General features: G+C 45.7%; 1 protein-coding gene across 1 annotated transcript; it reads left to right on the top strand.

Annotated features, from left to right (window-relative positions):
• The first annotated feature begins 1,226 nt into the window (after positions 1-1,226).
• emilin2a (elastin microfibril interfacer 2a) lies at positions 1,227-15,499 on the top strand. The gene is made up of 9 exons (XM_080546640.1): positions 1,227-1,398; positions 2,392-2,517; positions 4,064-4,251; positions 4,473-6,515; positions 11,895-12,293; positions 12,623-12,670; positions 12,908-12,961; positions 13,455-13,595; positions 14,106-15,499. Exons 1-9 carry the CDS (start codon positions 1,247-1,249, stop codon positions 14,423-14,425), a joined length of 3,471 nt encoding a protein of 1,156 aa, XP_080402766.1. The 5' UTR covers positions 1,227-1,246; the 3' UTR covers positions 14,426-15,499.
• The last annotated feature ends 1,348 nt before the right edge of the window (positions 15,500-16,847 follow it).

The following is a 16,847-nucleotide window of genomic DNA, read 5'->3' as shown; positions in this document are numbered from 1 at the left end:
CTCTTATGTTAACAGAGACAGAGGACTATCTGATCAGGAAAAGAGGAAAGGAGAGATATCGCCATGCCTAGCAAGACAGGAAATTGCTTAAGCTGCTCTCTGAGAAATGATTTCATTCACAGTGAAGTTTAAGTGGAAAACTCTAGCTCACTTCACACTTTTCTCAGGGTGTTGTTTTTTCCACTAACACTGCCCCAAGCGCAGCAAAACTGGTCTTGACACTGCATGTTTATTGCTATGCATTCACACTAAGACATTCTTTATCAAATTGATTATTGTAGCTGACCATCAGTTATGCCTATGATGATGCCCATCCAGTCCATTCATAATATTTAGCAATATGATTGTGTATTGTGATAGCCTGCTCAGTGTTTTCATACCTTAGGCCACATTTACATGATATGGAGTAGGCATACTCACGTGCATTTTTATGTGTGTATTGTTGTACTCAAATGGCTAAGGAAACTCTATGTGTATTTTACATTCAAAGCCTTTCATTCCATTCATTCATTCATTCATTCATTCATTCATTCATTCATTCATTCATTCATTCATTCATTCATTCATTCATTCGTTCATTCATTCATTCATTTCATGCATTCATTCATTCATTCATTCTTCATCAGCAGCAGCATGTTCCTCTCTGTCATTACACACAAGAGGCACAACACTGAACTTGAAAGCCATTTACTATTGATCAACGAGGTGTTAATTACTGCCTGGTTTCTGACAAATAAACAAACGTGATCAACTCTTCCTGCAAATCCTATTTCGTGAAGGCATGTTGATACTATGGGCCAAAAAGCACTCCTGGCAGCCTATACTCACCGCTCCAAAGTGACCCTGGGGTTTTTATTTGATTATCCTAATAAAAGTGAGCGTTTTGGAAGAAAACTCTGCTAAGGTTTTCTCTCCAGACAGAGCACGTTGTCTCAGAAAACAATAGCAGCTGTGCAGCTGTAAACATCTAAAAGCCTGTGGGGCATTTCGGGGCGCTTTGGTGGGGTTTTTCTATCCATTGGGAGGAGGGGGTAAAACCCCTGATGAACGAAAACGTCATTCCAACCCACAACAGTTGGGCTGATCTCTGCGACTTCCCCCAAAGTTAGTTAGTCCGTTTTTAGCCTGTCAACGGACGACACTGACTGCAAACAAACTTTTAGGAATTGCACATAGGCTACAGCAGGATAATTTCCCAACTTTTCATGTCAATGTTTCGTATCTAATTGAACCTTTTTTCTTTACAATGAAGTTCAAACGAGGAGATTATGGATTGCAATGGACGGTTTTCACACTAGTATTAAACGTTCATCTTACTTGCGGGTCTCCGCCTAACTATAATCTGTTCCAAGGTTCTGCATACACTGGAGCGGCAGCGGGACAGAGGCACAGAAATAGGTAAGGAACCTGTTTTGTTTTCATTTCATGACATGAGCCACTCTTTTATCGATTTGACTTATTATATAGGCATCCTGAAAGTTGCCCCTGTAGTCTGCTAGAAGAGTTGGTTGTGCCAGTGTGCAGTGCAATTTAAGTTTGTTGTTACTTTTTAAAAATACTTTTTATACTTTTTTATACTTTTTTATACTTTTACATTTGCATTTACATTACAATACTTTCTATTGCATTTGATAAACTTAAGACTAAATCTCTCATGTGTGATTTGATGTTTGAATTTTTACATTTTATTTGACTAATGTGTCATTAGTTCGCAGTTATTAGCCAAACACTGTGCTTCAGAATTGGAGGACCTGCTAAAATTGCGCACTGTGCATTACGCATTTGCAAGGTCAAAGAGTAACGGGACGTTTCCCCTGCACCCTCGGTGTGAGCTTTAGGCCTGATGATTAGAATGATGCTCTGTTTACAATTCAGGAGGTTGAAGTGGATTAGACTGTACATGGTTCTTATCAGGCCTGTTTGCCTAGTGGGTCTAAATGTAGCGGGATAACGGTATCTTGTCAAATGAGGATTGTGATAATAATAACATCCATTGGAGCGCGACAATGTGACAGACTGCTTATTTGCACCATCATCCCCGAGATGGATGAGCATCGATATGTTTCCACGTGTCTAAAAGCAGATTATGTTAGGGCCTAATTGAATTATCGAAAGAAATGTACAATGACGCATCCATTGAGATAGCTACTGTTATTTTTGCCTGATGTTGAATCATCTGTTAATACAATAATACAGAATTATCTCTAGCTCTAAAACTTCTCTCTCTCTCTTTCTCTCTCTCTTTCTCTCTCTTTCTCTCTCTCTCTCTCTCTGTCTCTCTCTCTGTCTCTCTCTCTCTGTCTGTCTCTCTCTCTCTCTCTCTCTCTCTCTCTCTCTCTCTCTCTCTCTCTCTCTCTCTCTCTCTCTCTCTCTCTCTCCCTCTCCTTACAGAAATTGGTGTGCGTATGTCGTGCATAAGAATGTGAGTTGTACAGTGCAAGGAAATGTGGAGAGTTACGTTGAGCCCGAGGTGGCCCCATGCCCGATGCATCAGCCGGACTGTGAGCAACAAGTGATGTAAGTATCCCGGGAGAGGAGACGGGATGGGTGGGGTGGGGGAGGCAGGACGTCCCGTGTCTGTTGACGATCGTCTCCACTGACCGTCTGACTGGAAGCGGCGAACCACACCAATAACCCCACCACACCAACTCATAGATCCAAACATGAAAGTCGCCTAGTTGACGTCCGTTTTTTATTAATGTCGTTTGATTAATTATTGAAATGATTAAAGCCAACATGTGCTGTGTAATTTAAAAGTTTGTTTATGCATAAAATGGAACCACTCCAACATTAGTTTGGACAACAATTGAAAATTGTTGTTTTGCATTCGTCATAGGCTAGCTTACTCAGCAGGGAGCCTGGGTTTCACTCCTCATGTGGTTTGTCTGCTGCTAGACTGAATAATGTATTAAATACAACACAAAGAAGAGGATACCAGTGCTGTACACATTTGCAATAAAGCAATTAAGTGAATGATGACAATGATTTCACAAGAGGAAGTCACTGGGTGTGTTGTTGCTGTTAATGTCACAAGTTGTAAAACATTCATGAATTTGCAGTTGTTACTTATAATTCGAAGTACGTAGAGGTGTTTGTTTGATTCTCCGCCTGGGCTTGGTGTTCAACCGCTGTCTTATAAGTTTTTCACAGCAGCTTTTACGAGGGAGAACTCACACCACATGGATAAGGGAGTGATACTCTAATTATTAGTGGGAGTCAGTGACCTTGCTCTGTGCTGTGGAAAATGCTCTTGGAAATCGAAAATATTCTGGAAGGCAGCAGGTCGCAGAGAAACAAACCCAAGTTTCCATGTGAGATAGGGAAGACGCCTGGCAGACAGGACACTGTCTATTTCCATCCCCTCTTTCAAAGGCTACAGTACCTCAGTTACTCTGTCAATATCATAGATATCAGCTACTGTCTGTATAGTGTTACCAAGTCAGTGGCTTACAGGTTTCTGTTTATCGATAAACAAAAAACAACAACAACCATAACCTCTTTTGGGGTCTTATCTGTGAATTTTGTTCAACAAGGTATTACTTTTCAGTCTCTCACTCCGTTTGTTAGTCTTTGGAGTAGTGTTGTAGTACAGTGTTATCAGAAAGGATGTCAGTCCTTGTTTTCATGTATAATCAAACGTCCAGATGTTACACGTGACATGACCCCTGCCCTTAAAGGAAAGTGATGTCATCTTTTGTTCCCTCTTGCAAATAGTTTGACTTTGCCAGAAAAATTGAAATATTGCTGTGGAGTTGGGAAAGGGAAATGTGATGGAGATTACCCAGCAGGCTGACACGATAGATAAGCCCCAAGATCGTGTCATTTCAGGTTACCAGGATGTGTAAATTATTAATTTCCCTTTTATATCCAAGCACAGGGTTTCTTACCCTAATCCTAACCCCATCCTTATTCAAAGGAAAATGATCAACAAAGATTAGATAGATAGATTTTAGCAATGGAATAAACATTATGCAGAAACAATGCAAAACGTTTTCTGACACATCTTGCAAATTGTTTGACATGCCCAAAACATTTAAAAGTTATGTTTTTCCCTCTAACCAAGGTATCGGACTCGGTTCCGACCTTCCTACAAGGTTGCGTACAAGACTGTCACAGAGCTGCAGTGGAGGTGTTGCCCGGGTCACCAAGGTCCAGACTGTAAAGATCTAAAGGCATCTCCAAACAGGCAAACAGTACAAGGAGCACAAGCGTATCCCCAACCAAACCCAGGACATACCAAACACACACAGAGTAAGAAACTGCACTAACATCCATAATACTTGTAGCCTGTTCATTATTCGACAACCCTATTCGGTTTAATTCCTTATATACCATGTAATTACCTACAGTATGTTATTACAATGTTGTTACACAGTAATTACAGTGTTATTACACATGTATAGGGGAAACTTAATGTATGGGCTTCTGTAATCCAATGAGGTGTTGACTACAGCTCTGTCCTCTTATCACAGGGCCTGAGCGGAGGGAGACGGGGCACCATGAGGGGAGGCATGCTGGGGGAGATAAGGTGCGTCTTCTGGAGGGGGAGGTGCAGCGTCTCTCCCAGACCGTCCTGGACCTCCAGGCAGCCATGGCAGGGATGACATCCAACCTGCGCAATGACCTGCAGGAAGACACCAGCAAGATGCTGGTCACCCTCCTCAACAACATGCAACCCCCAGACAGTGCCAGGACGGGGGGAACTGAGGAGAGTGCAGTCCATGTGGACGGCCACCAGGCTACCAGGGGTGGTGTCCCGGGGGATCGAGGCATAGAGGAGGTGATGGCTAGGCTGGATGATGTGAACGATGCCCTCAAGAGTAAAGATGAGGCTCTGGAGGAGCTGAGGGGCACAGTGACTGGCCATGAGGGCCAGATCCGCCTGCTGATGGACACCTCCCAGTCCCAGGCCCCCCCTGTGGAGGGTGGCACACCCTCTGACCTGGATGTCCTCCAGACCTACATCGACAGTAAGTTCGAGAAGCTGAAGAAGGAGCTGGACCAGAGCATGGAGGAGCGGATGACGAAGCTCCAGGGCTCCTGTGACGACAAGATAACTTCCGCGCAGAAGACCTGTGACGATGGCTGTGATAAATGCTACACCGACCTGACTGAGCTGGTGGACACCAAAGAGGCCAGTCTGAGGAAGGAGATACGGGAGCTGCGTCTGGACATGGCTGCTTCAGACGGGCCGGCCCGGACCCAACGGCAGACCGACCTCGGCAAGCGGGAAGACGACCTCCAACCGGGTGACCTCAAGGACCTGTGGCGTGAGATCGAGCGCGTGGCCGAGGCTCACCGCATCCTGAACATGCGTATGGACAACGAGCTGGCGTTCCTGTCCTCTCCGCAGCTGGAGGGCGAGTACGCCCCTTTCCTAGAGGAGCTCGAGGCCCGGCTCAACGTGACGGAGCAGAACGCGGAAGTGCACTGCTTCTACATCGAGGAGAAGCTGACTCTCGCTCTGGCAAACGAGACGGCAGCGCTGCGGCAGCTGATCGAGGAACGCTTCAACACCATGGAGGATCAGTTCACTACCATGCTGGTTGAGATAAGCAACAGCTCCTTCCCTGGGATCTTTGGGGACTCCATGGACGCCATGCAGGCCGAGGTCAACTACAACAAGTTCATCCTCCAAGGGCTGGATGAAAAGGTCAACGCTGTAGGGGAGCTGTGCTCCACAGGGTGTACAGGTGTTACCTCCTCAGGTGTGTCCACTGGTCTGCCCACAGGTACATCCACAGGTACATCCACAGGGACATCCACAGGGACATCCACACCTGGAGGTCTAGACAGCATCGTGAAGGACCTGAGACTGTGTAGGAATGACCTGGACGTTTTGCACACAGAAGTCACTGGCAACTCAGACAAGCTTCGAGAACTGGAGGACATTGTTGACAGGCAGTCACTTGGTCAACAGCGCAGCACTAAGAGTGTAGAGGACCTCCAGAGGGGATTCATCTCCCTCCAGGACAATTTAGGGGGTCTGGCTGGGGCCGTGACTGGGTTAGGGGACTCTCTTAGCAAGTACAGCCTCGATGTCCAGAGGCTGAATTCCACATGTTGTCAGGCTGGCCAGAGTGGCACGACCACGCCAGACAGGGCGCCTGAGGGCACAGTGCCTAGCAGAGGTGCAGAGGTAAGCAACAATAACCAGGTGGAGGAGCTGAGAGACAGACTGAACGAGCTCAGTATCCAGGTCACCACGGAGCTCACCAAGTGTAAAGAGAACACGCAGGGAGTCTCTAATGGTGTGTCGGCGGTGGATGGACGCGTGACCAGGCTGGAGAAGGTGTGTGGCAGGTTGGACGGGGTGTCTGATAACGTGCGGGGTCTGAAACAGGGACTGGAGAGGCACGTCGCCGGGCTCTGGGACTGTGTCCGCAAGATGAACACCACCCTGGGGACCCACACAGTAGACATCAGGTCCCTCCAGGGATATCTGCAGAACCTCCAGACGCAGCTCGCAGGAGTCGCCAAGCACGTACTCAGAGACGTCACTGCCAAAGAGGCAGGTGAGTAAGAGGCTGACGTCATTTTTGGAATGTTGTGAGTAAGGCATGGAGGGTAATTTGTCTCCTGAGTCAGAACAGAACAGACCTCTGAGAAATCAAGTTAAAAAAAAAGAAGAGAAAAATCACTGTGAAATTGTTATTGTTGTTAAGATGAGATTTGTCCATAGAAATAGAATTGGTCAAATGCCATTTTAAGTAATTTCCCTTTAGAGGCCATTTAGGTCTATTCTGCAAAGGGCTAAGACTGCAAAGGTAATACATTAAGAGATACAGAGGGGGGGGGGGGGGGGGGGGGCTGGCTTTAAAGCGTGACTGGAAAGAAATACAATACTGCCTCAGTGTTCCACATTCACCTCCTTATAAGAGTCTTTTGTAACAAACATCTGTATCAACATAAACTGTGATACAGTGATAGCCATGGAATTCTCCCTCCATACATGTATTGGCTGCAGATACAATATCCAGGCATGCGTATTTCCGTTCATGAATGGAGTTTGAAGGTGCTCTTTCCCGGGGTTAAGCAGGGGGGTGGTCCAATCCTCACGTATGCCCTCAGGGCTGCTGTGGGAACGGGGGCCATGTTGGGGTCACTGAGTTCGCATGCCTGCCTTGAGTATGTCATTCTATATGCCGGGGCTCTGGGAGGCCCCTATTGGACATCCTCCTCCATTTTTAAACAGTTTATGTTTATTTATTACATATTTTCCATCTGCCAAGTGTCTAGTGTTTCTTTCAAGATGTACAGCCTGACTTGACCCCTCACTACCAATCCATTCTTTAAACTGCGACAGCCCTTTCCCCTAGTGATTTACTCACTGAGAAGTGATCATGCATCAGTTCTCCCGTTTATCAGCCCTCCTCCTAGGTTTCCCATGTCTCCCACTTGTTTTGTGGGTTGTGTGGTCCTCAGCTTGTCTTTCACGTGACAGGTTATTCTTTCCTACTCATAACACGGCATTATAGATGAGCACACCCCTGCTCCTCCACCCCACCCCCTCCCCCCATTCACCGCCCCACCCCTCCACCCTCCACCCTCCACCCCATAGCTCAGTTCCTGTGTTCCTGTAGTGTGACCTCAGCCTGATGTGAGGGTCTGGTCCTCATTAGAGGCCTGACTCACTGCTGGAGCCTGTTGGTGGAGCTGAGAGGAGAGGAGAGGAGAGGAGAGGAAGAGTAGGGAGGAGAGGAGAAGAGTGGAGGGAGGAATGGAGAGGAGAAGAGAGGAGAGGAGAGGAGAGAGGAGAGAAGAGAGGAGAGGAGAGTAGTGGAGAAGTGACGAGAGAAGAGAAGAGAGGGGAGGAGTGGGGAGGAAAGGAGAGGAGAGAGGAGTGGGGAGGGGAGGAGAGGGGAGGGGAGGGGAGAAGCAGGGCTCCACACCCTTCTCCAGATGCTCTCCATGCTCAACTGTGATGTCACGAGTGGAGGCCCCGTCCCTGGAGGCTCCCTGTCTTTACACGCTCCGCTCAGGCTACGTCATCATGCAGGGTGGAGAGAGACAAAGGGGGATGGGTGGAGAGGGGGAGAGAGGGGTGTGTTGAGAGTGGGAGAAAGGGAACGGGTGGAGGGGTAGAGGGGGGTGGAGGAGAGGAGTACAGGGGGGTAACATAATGGTCGGGAGGGATTGTATCCCCCTTTATATAAACCAAACATGGAACGTTGTTTCTGCCTGTCAAACGATACCCTCACACGGAAGACTCGACTTCCACACAGCGCCATTGAAACCGTACTTATCCTTAAAGTAAATACACAGCACACTCTGTAGCGTGTTTGGGTTTCCCCCTCTCCTTGTATCATTCGTCATCCGTCTTCTACTCTGTTAGTTTTCATACTGCCATTGGAGTTGTGGCTCACTCTATTATAAATTAACAATAGTCTGAAGTCAGAACAAAAAAAAGATAGCATCTTGTATCTACTTTGTGCCAAAGTTCCAGAAGAATGTTCAAAACACACAGACGTTCTGCTGTAGGCTATAACATCTCCCTTATGTATCCATGAGAATCTCTGTTCCATGGGTGTGGTGGGAAGAAAAAGCAGAAGCGATATTTCTCTCCGATCGACCAAGTTTGCCTCCACAGTCACATGACGACCGACCCAGAGGAGAGGCTGCAAACAGATGAAGTGTTGTAACTACAATACTGAAAGGTTTGTCCGGAATAGCTGGGGACTTACTCATCCCAGGCCTGGCTAATCAGAATTGCACTACTGAATTGCACAATGCTGGCACCAAACCACCCAGCTGCTTCAGGCAGAGAAGTCAGCCTGCCACCACGGGATCTGCATTACTCTCAGTCCTGTATACTGTGTTCACGTCTCACCACTGCTCTCTGAAGGGAGTTGCATTTGAGCGATGACGAGTGTATTATTGCCTCATTCCGTGTCCAACGCTGATGTTTCACAGGCCTTTATAACAATCGGGGGGAGACTTGAACTTTCAACTACTAAATAAACATTTATGTCGTAAACTAAGAGAATTAGGAAATTGAGGCTTTAGTCTTAGCATGGAGGGATTCATATCCTGTCCCACGGCACGCTCTGACTACTAGAATATTGATTATTATTATTATTAATCATCGGATTCCTGTGTTTTTTCCTAGCCCGATCCCATCCCATCTCAGATCACTCCCCAGATCACTCCCCAGATCCCCCCCCCCCCCCACACACACACACACACACACACACACACACACACACACACACACCCTCAGACCCTTCCGGCTGATTGGGATCTCTCCATATGAGAATGCCAGGGGACCTCTCTCTTTCTCTGTCTTATCTCTGTTTTTCTCTCTCTCTCTCTCTCTCTCTGACTACCTCTGTGTGTGTGTCTCTTAGTTTTCTCTCTCTCTCTCTCTCTCTCTCTCTCTCTCTCTCTCTCTCTCTCTCTCTCTCTCTCTCTCTCTCTCTCTCTCCCCCCCTCCACTCCTGCCCCTTAATTGTCTGTTGGATCTCTCCATCTGAGAATGCCAGGGGAACCCCCCCCCACCCCCCCCCCCCCCCCCTTTCTCTCTATTTCTTATCTCTTTCTTCCCCTCCCCGACTCCTGTCCCTTAAGTATCTGAGTACAGACATGCCCTTGGCTGGAAATAGCGCAGCAGTTGTACTGAACCAAGAAAAAATGATTTGTCCTTTGATTTCATGGATCAACATCTGACACGGGTCACAGGCTCTATATTGCACCGGAGAGAAATCAAGTCGTGTAGTGAAACACACAGAACTGTCTGGCAGTAACCTTTTCGCCTTTTGAAAAATGAGGAGGGCTGTGAGAAAGGAAAGTAAAGAAATACTAACTTGACACTGTCTCACACGTCACAACACTACCACTGAATGCATTCAGTAAAAGCTTTTAGAAGTGTGTATAGGTGTTACGAAACCAACTAGACAGGCTACGAAGGCACTGCGACTCCACACCTCATAGACATTCCGCAGAATTCGATAAACTCTGAAGGTGAGGTGTTTCCCATCTGGGTGCTGGCCCTGGTGCTGAGTGCCCAGGGACCATCTGGAAATCTTCAAAATAGAGTTAGACTCAGAGACACAGTTTGGCCCTCACTGCACACAACATACTCCCATTAATAACACTGTGTGTGTCTGCATGTGTGTGTGTGTGTGTGTGTGTGTGCGTGTGTGTGCGTGTGTGTGTGTACACACCACACCCTGCTGGGCCTCTCGAGGTGATATTAAATTATATTGATACCATATTATGCTGGAAAAGTTGCACCCTTGCTTACACATTTTGTTATTTTCAGATTCAGTGGTGTACTGTACTGTATAGGGGTGTTTGTCATTTCAGACACTTTAAGAGCATACTCATACTGTACACTCAGAGAGTCACCCTAATCCATCCTTGCGTGAGACAGTAATCACACACACACACACATACACACACACAAACACACACACACACACACATACACACACGCACACACATACACAAACACACACACACACACACACACACACACACGCACACACACACACACACACACACACACACACACACGCACCCTCCTCCACCCCTCTGACTCAGTCCTGGTGAGACTGAACATCTGGTGGTGTTGCTGCATCACTAAGGCAGTGCTCTGTGTGTGGGGACCCTGTGGTTCCCCTTTAGTGAGACACAGGCTGAGAAACCATGGGAAATATGCACAAACACAAACACCCATCCTCGCTAGGGAAACAAAGAGCCGAAATGGAGATTCGCTTTCTCATTCAGATACAATTACAATATTCCAAAGTCTCTGCCTTGTGCCCGCAACACGATCAATTCAATTCAAATGTTTTGGAACACGAATGATGACTTATTGTACTATAAAAAACACTCGTTGTTGTTGATGTGACTGGGTTCTTATGTACATGACATTATAGTAGTCTTACAAGGCACTGAGCAGTGAAGATGTGGAGACGTCTTTGTATCCAATTGTACCCTAAGGGAATATGATTGCAGACCCCAGCCATGAGTCAGTACACAGTGTAATGGAATGTGTCTCACAGGTAGTGTGGGCAGACACAAAATAGGTGGTGTTGTTTGAGTCTGTCTGTACTACTTTACCCTCAGGCTAAAGGCTATATCCAGACACCATCTCTGTTTACCACTCCCAGGTCCAGGTGATGGGGAGTAGCTCATTGGGGTTGGTTGGTGCATTTTTTTTTTTTTCCAAGTATTTTTATTCAAAAGTTACACAGTACAATATGATTAAACATTTTACATTTCTTTTTTTTTTATACATTTCTGCCCACCCCCCCACCCAACCCCGAACATTTCCTGCAGGGCCCTAAAGTTACATTGGCATAGTAATAACATTAAAAAAGGAAAAAGAGAATAGATTAAAATAAAAGTTCACATTAGACAATAATAATGTTGTTGTATCACAGCTGCAACCAGGTAACTACCAAGACAGTACATACAGGATCTACAGAGACATAGACAGGTCATCGCAACATTACATGGACCAACATGGTTGGTGCATTTTAACGGTACCATTTCACATAGGCTAGTTTGCTCTTGGGAGGATTGTAATGGCACCAGTTTAATGCGCAGCACAGTGCTCCAAAAACTCATTCGGACCAACATGAAACTAGGAATCGTTAAATGGATTCATGAGGGAGAGAGGATGTGGGGTAAACGTGGAAAGAAGGCTTTATGGGCGGGTCGTAAAATGGCAGGCGTTTGCTGTTGTACTGTGGTACCGTCCTTTTCCATAACATATGCTTATAATTGATGGTGAGATATGATGTGTCAGAATGATTGAACTTTTTTCTCAGAATGCTTGTCTCTATGGTAAACCTGTGATATTTAACTGCACAAGCAACTCAATTGCTGTGTCTCTCTCTTTATCTCTCTCTCCCTCTCTCTCTCTCTTTCTTTCTCTCCTCTCGCAGGTATGCCTGTAAGACCTGGTTCTCCACATGACACTAAAACAACCCAGTCTCGACCCAGAATCATCCACATCCCCCTGATCCCGCACCGGACAGTTCCCGCCACCGCCCACCCCTCCAGTCCCAGGCAGCCCTACGTCCCCCGCCACTCCAGTCCGGCCATTCCAAGGCAGCCATACATCATCCTCCAACCCAACACCCACCGCCAGCCCACCATCCCCCGGCAGCCCAGTCCACCCGCCCAGCCGGGCCAGCCCATCCTGACCGTGGTCCAGGTCCCACGACGCCCAGTGCTGGAGACGGGAGAGGCAGGGCCCCCTGGGTTCCCCCGTAGGGTGACTGTGAGGCAGGCCCAGGAATCAGAGGACTCCATGCCTGTTAAAGGCTTTGCTGGAGCACCAGGTGAGCGGTGATGACACATTGATGATGATGAGGTTGATGAGGCTGATGAGGAGGATGATGAGGATGCTGATGATGACTCATTGTCAGTGGTTTAGAGTCGTTAAGTGAGTCATTGACTTAATGAGTCATTAAGTGTTACCTCAGACTAGGAGGACAAAGGTCAGTAATCAGTAGTCAGTAGTGTCTTTTGTCTTGTGGCACAACCTACCGTAGGTCAAGGCTGAAGATTTGCGGTTCAAGTAGTCAAAAATGTAGTCAAAGTAGTCAAAAATGTTGATAATAAAGTGAATGAATAAGTGAATGTCTATTTGTTTGTTTTTTGATTTTAGGGTACCCTCCTGTTAAGCCTGTGTCTTTCAAGCCTGAGACCATGCCAGGTAAATGTTCACATGAAGCAGAAGCATTGATATTCAAGAGCTATCATTCACATGATTTGTTCAATGGAAACAGTGGGAAAACATTTAACACATTTCATTAATGAATTATGGTTGTCACACCATTTTCTAAACTAAATATAAAGGTGTCACAACACTGTCTATATATATATACAGTATATACTGTATGTATGCGTCTAAGTGTAACATGAAAATTAACACCTGTCCTATCTCTTGTAGCCGCTGCAAAAGTCCCCTGGAACGCAGCATCTCAAACCCTAGTTGTTACACCAGGTAAAAACGCCACATTCCAAAATAGCAAGGCACACGGAAAATGTTATTATTAGATGCTGGAAAAAAAATATTCATGCGTCATCTTGTACTTAACTGCCAGGTTTTTGGTTTTTTTATACGAAAAAGACATTTTCTAGAAGTTGACATTTACATTCTCAATTTCTTTATGATCATGTCCTTCATGTCTACATTGTCTAAAGAAATCAATTCCAATACATAATGGATGCTTTCTCAATGGTTCAACGGTTCATGTCCTCTCCTCTGTCCTCCACTCACTTTCTACTCAAAATGCATTGGAGGAGAAGACCTAGGTTCCTCCCCTGAGATATTGCTTTTTTGAGAAGGAGGTGAGTGGAGGACAGAGGAGAGGACATGAAGAATCGAGTAAATTCTAACCATTGAGAAAGGGCCTTTGTGCTGTGTGAATGATATCATAACCCTGCTGATTGTCTGTCTGTCTGTCTGTCTGTCTGTCCTGGCCTGTGTCTCTCAGCCTCGTTAGAGAACACCGCTCTGGCAGACCCCTTCTCCTTCTCTGCCGGTCTCACCCTTCAGACCTTCTCTGGAGAGTTTGGCGCCATCCGCTTCAACAGGGTGCTGGTCAACGACGGAGGACACTACAACCCTCACACAGGTACAGGACCCAACTGTACAGTATCATCATCCCACCCCCTCCTCCGAACAGTCAACACATTTACTATGGGATCATAGTAATGCCCCTATGGATTCATTGGAGTCTGTGACAGACTAGTGGTCGTCTATGGCTCAGTTGGTAGAGCATGGTTCACTGACAACGCTGAGGTTGTGTGTTCGATTCCTGCTGGGACCATATATACTGAAAAATGTATGTGTTACGGTACATGTGGGAATACGGTACATGTGGGAAAACTAGGGTTAGGTGCTAGGGTGCTAGGGTTAGGGTTAGGGTTAGGGTTAGACATGCCAGCATGTACCAAGTCACCCTAGCACCTAACCCTAACCCTAGTTTTCCCACATGTACCGTATTCCCACATGTACCGTAACATATGCACTCATTGCAATGTACCGGTAAGTCGCTTTGGATGAAAGCGTCAGCTAAATGGCATATACTATATTATTACAGTGTTCTCCACCACACACCTCACCACCCTGTCCGCCCCTCCAGGTATCTTCACGGCGCCCATGGCTGGACGCTACCTGATCTCGGCGGTTCTGACCGCGAGACAAGGCGACCGCGTGGAGGCAGTGTTGTCCGTGTCCAACCGCAGCGTCCAGAGGCTGTGGAGCTCAGCGGCCGGGAGCCAAACAGGGGACGGCAGCTGTGCCTGTGGAGGCACTGCCACCTTCAGCATCATTCTCTCCCTGAAGAAAGGGGACCGCGTGGGGCTGGTGAGGACCAGTGGACAGCTAGCCACCACAGAGTCCAGAGAGATGCTCTCCACCTTCAGCGCCATCTTCCTCTACTCTCCACAGGCCAGCAGATAGCTGCCATGGGCCAATCACACAACCGGGACCTTGTCACAGACATACAGTATGTCCATAACCAATCAGAAAGCAGGAATGCATTTAGGAAGATTAAGACTGTCTCTCATACAGTAGGACAGTGTGATCAATGCAGTTTGACTGTTCAACTGAGTGTAGTGTTTTTGTTATCAAATCAAGCTTTAAGATGTATGCATATAAGGGAAAGTATTCAGTATGTTGTGACAGTATCCTTAATCACAATCTTTATTCCATTGTTTCAGAAGCGTCGTACCAAAAGTAACAGAAAACACAAAGCAGTTGTGGTCATTAATATATTCGACAGTCTATATATCTTCCCTCTTTTTTTGTACCTTGTGCTTTTTGTCTTGTGTAAAAAGTTTTCGTAAATTAACATTTATAAAGTTGTGTATGTACTTTTTTTTTTTTTTTACATTTCTTTTACAGAAATATTTTAATATTAATATTTTAACCAAACAATCTCAGAGGATCAGTTGTATTAATATAATACGGGGTTATGCAATATAAACAGTGTAGTTCAAGCGCCATCGTTTACATAATTTGTATTTGCAAGACACTCTGAAAAGTTGATTGATTGCCCACACCCGTTACCAATAAACCTATTCATGATTCGGCACAGAGTTATGTGATAAACAAGTGGTAAATCAGTGAGAGTTATATTAATTTAATAAAAGATTAACGTGAAGAATGAGCAATAAGAAAGTCTTATGTACCAGTGTGATCAGCATGAGAAAACCATGAACGTCATTTGGTTCTGCTAGTAAAAAAGGGCGTGCTTGCAATTATCTTCGGTTATTTTCTCCCCAGAGATAGTATTCCCATACATGTCACTGCCAAGAAGTTCTACTGAGTATGTTTTGCAATAGTGAACACTTCTGCAACTTCAAAAAGCAGAAATCACTTTCAAATGCAAAAGCATTTCTCTAGTAAACTCACTGTATTGTGCCATAATGCTGTAGACGGAAACTACATGTTGTCCTGAAACATGAACCAACCAAACTTGGACAGAACCGAGGGACCTGAACTATTGTGACCTCATTCATCCTTAAAACAATAAATCTCAATCAGAACTTTGCCTGTAGTCATTGTTGTACTTTAGGAACCAGACTTGGGTTCATGCGTTTTGGAATCAGACCAACACAGTAAAAATGCATTCAATTATAAACTTTATTAAATACAAACATGACCACAAGCCACGCTTTGTTAGCTTAATTATATTTTTTACAATGGATTTTGTTCTGTAAACCTTTAAATCCACATTTACATACAAATCAATACAGCAAATATACATTTAAGGTATTTATGTTGGTTAGACACAATCAAATAGCAAGCACTCCAAACAGAACAAAACTAAACAAAAATTCTCTCACAAAGATTAGACATCTTATAAGAAAGAAAAAAGAAAAGAAAAGCATATACTGTATATAAAACGGAACAAATAGGCATCAAAAACAAAAAGTGGAAAATGACAGAAGTTCATGCCTATGGCATTCCGCAGGCTGCTTTACTGCACTTGAGACACTTGGCTTGGAGGTTTTGTTTGCATTGTGCTTCACCAAACAGGTCATTCTCCTGTTCTCTTCTGTGCCAGCGTGGACAAGAGGCAAGGAGACTCGCCTATTCTGAGACTCAAATATTCTCTTCTGATGCCATCCACTCTGCCCGGGTCAGCTCCTGGGCCAGCTCAAGCATGAAGGCCTGTTAGGCCTGTACTCCGTGAACCGGCGCCTGGCTTTTGTCGGGAGCAGCTGTTCGTCCACGGGGATGTCCTGCCCTGGCTTGTAGCATGAGATTCAGCTCTGCCTGAACATCTCCCACACTTCAGCCATGAGGGCAAACCTGTCAGTGGTCAACTGGGAGCGCCGGGTCTCCTTCTTATCAAAGGGCAGAAAGCGCATGACCTCCTGAAAACGGCTCCGTGACAATGTCGAGGTGAGAAAGGTATTATTGCCCAGAAGACACAGAAGAGCAATAATGGCCTTCTGCAGACCCCCAACTGAGACATCCAGGCGCTTCAGCCACTGTACAATCTCGGATGTGCTCCAACATCACCCTATCATACAGTCATAAAAAAAGCTGACATTTTGTCGCAAATGTTACGCTTTGCGTGTGGTGTGGCCAGGGGCCAGGTGATTCTGTGAGGACGTTTCGAATTTGCTGTCTCCCTGTGCCTGTTTTGGCCGTTGCCTAGCCTAGCAATTATAACAACGTTATGATTCGAAATTAATGCTTTTTTATATGCGGGTAGATTCTAGCCGGTGGCGATTATTGGTATAAATGCCTGTATTTTTCATTTAGATGCATATACCATATTTAACCATAGGAAGTGCAACACAACACAATTTTAGGAAAAATCAAAGACGGGGGGGGACTTCAATATTTTATTAAAACATAGTTAGAGTAT

Source organism: Nansenia antarctica (genome assembly GCF_963989245.1).
Source record: "Nansenia antarctica genome assembly, chromosome: 16".
Taxonomy (NCBI): domain Eukaryota; kingdom Metazoa; phylum Chordata; class Actinopteri; order Argentiniformes; family Microstomatidae; genus Nansenia; species Nansenia antarctica.
This window is presented reverse-complemented; position numbering and strand designations above follow the sequence as displayed.

Bases quoted from the DNA above. Each gene is read 5' to 3' on its own strand.
- emilin2a (XM_080546640.1), top strand. From the start codon at position 1,247: ATGAAGTTCAAACGAGGAGATTATGGATTGCAATGGACGGTTTTCACA. The intron at 6,516-11,894 runs GTGAGTAAGAGG...CTCCTCTCGCAG, and splicing joins CGTCACTGCCAAAGAGGCAG to GTATGCCTGTAAGACCTGGT. The intron at 12,294-12,622 runs GTGAGCGGTGAT...TTTTGATTTTAG, and splicing joins AGGCTTTGCTGGAGCACCAG to GGTACCCTCCTGTTAAGCCT.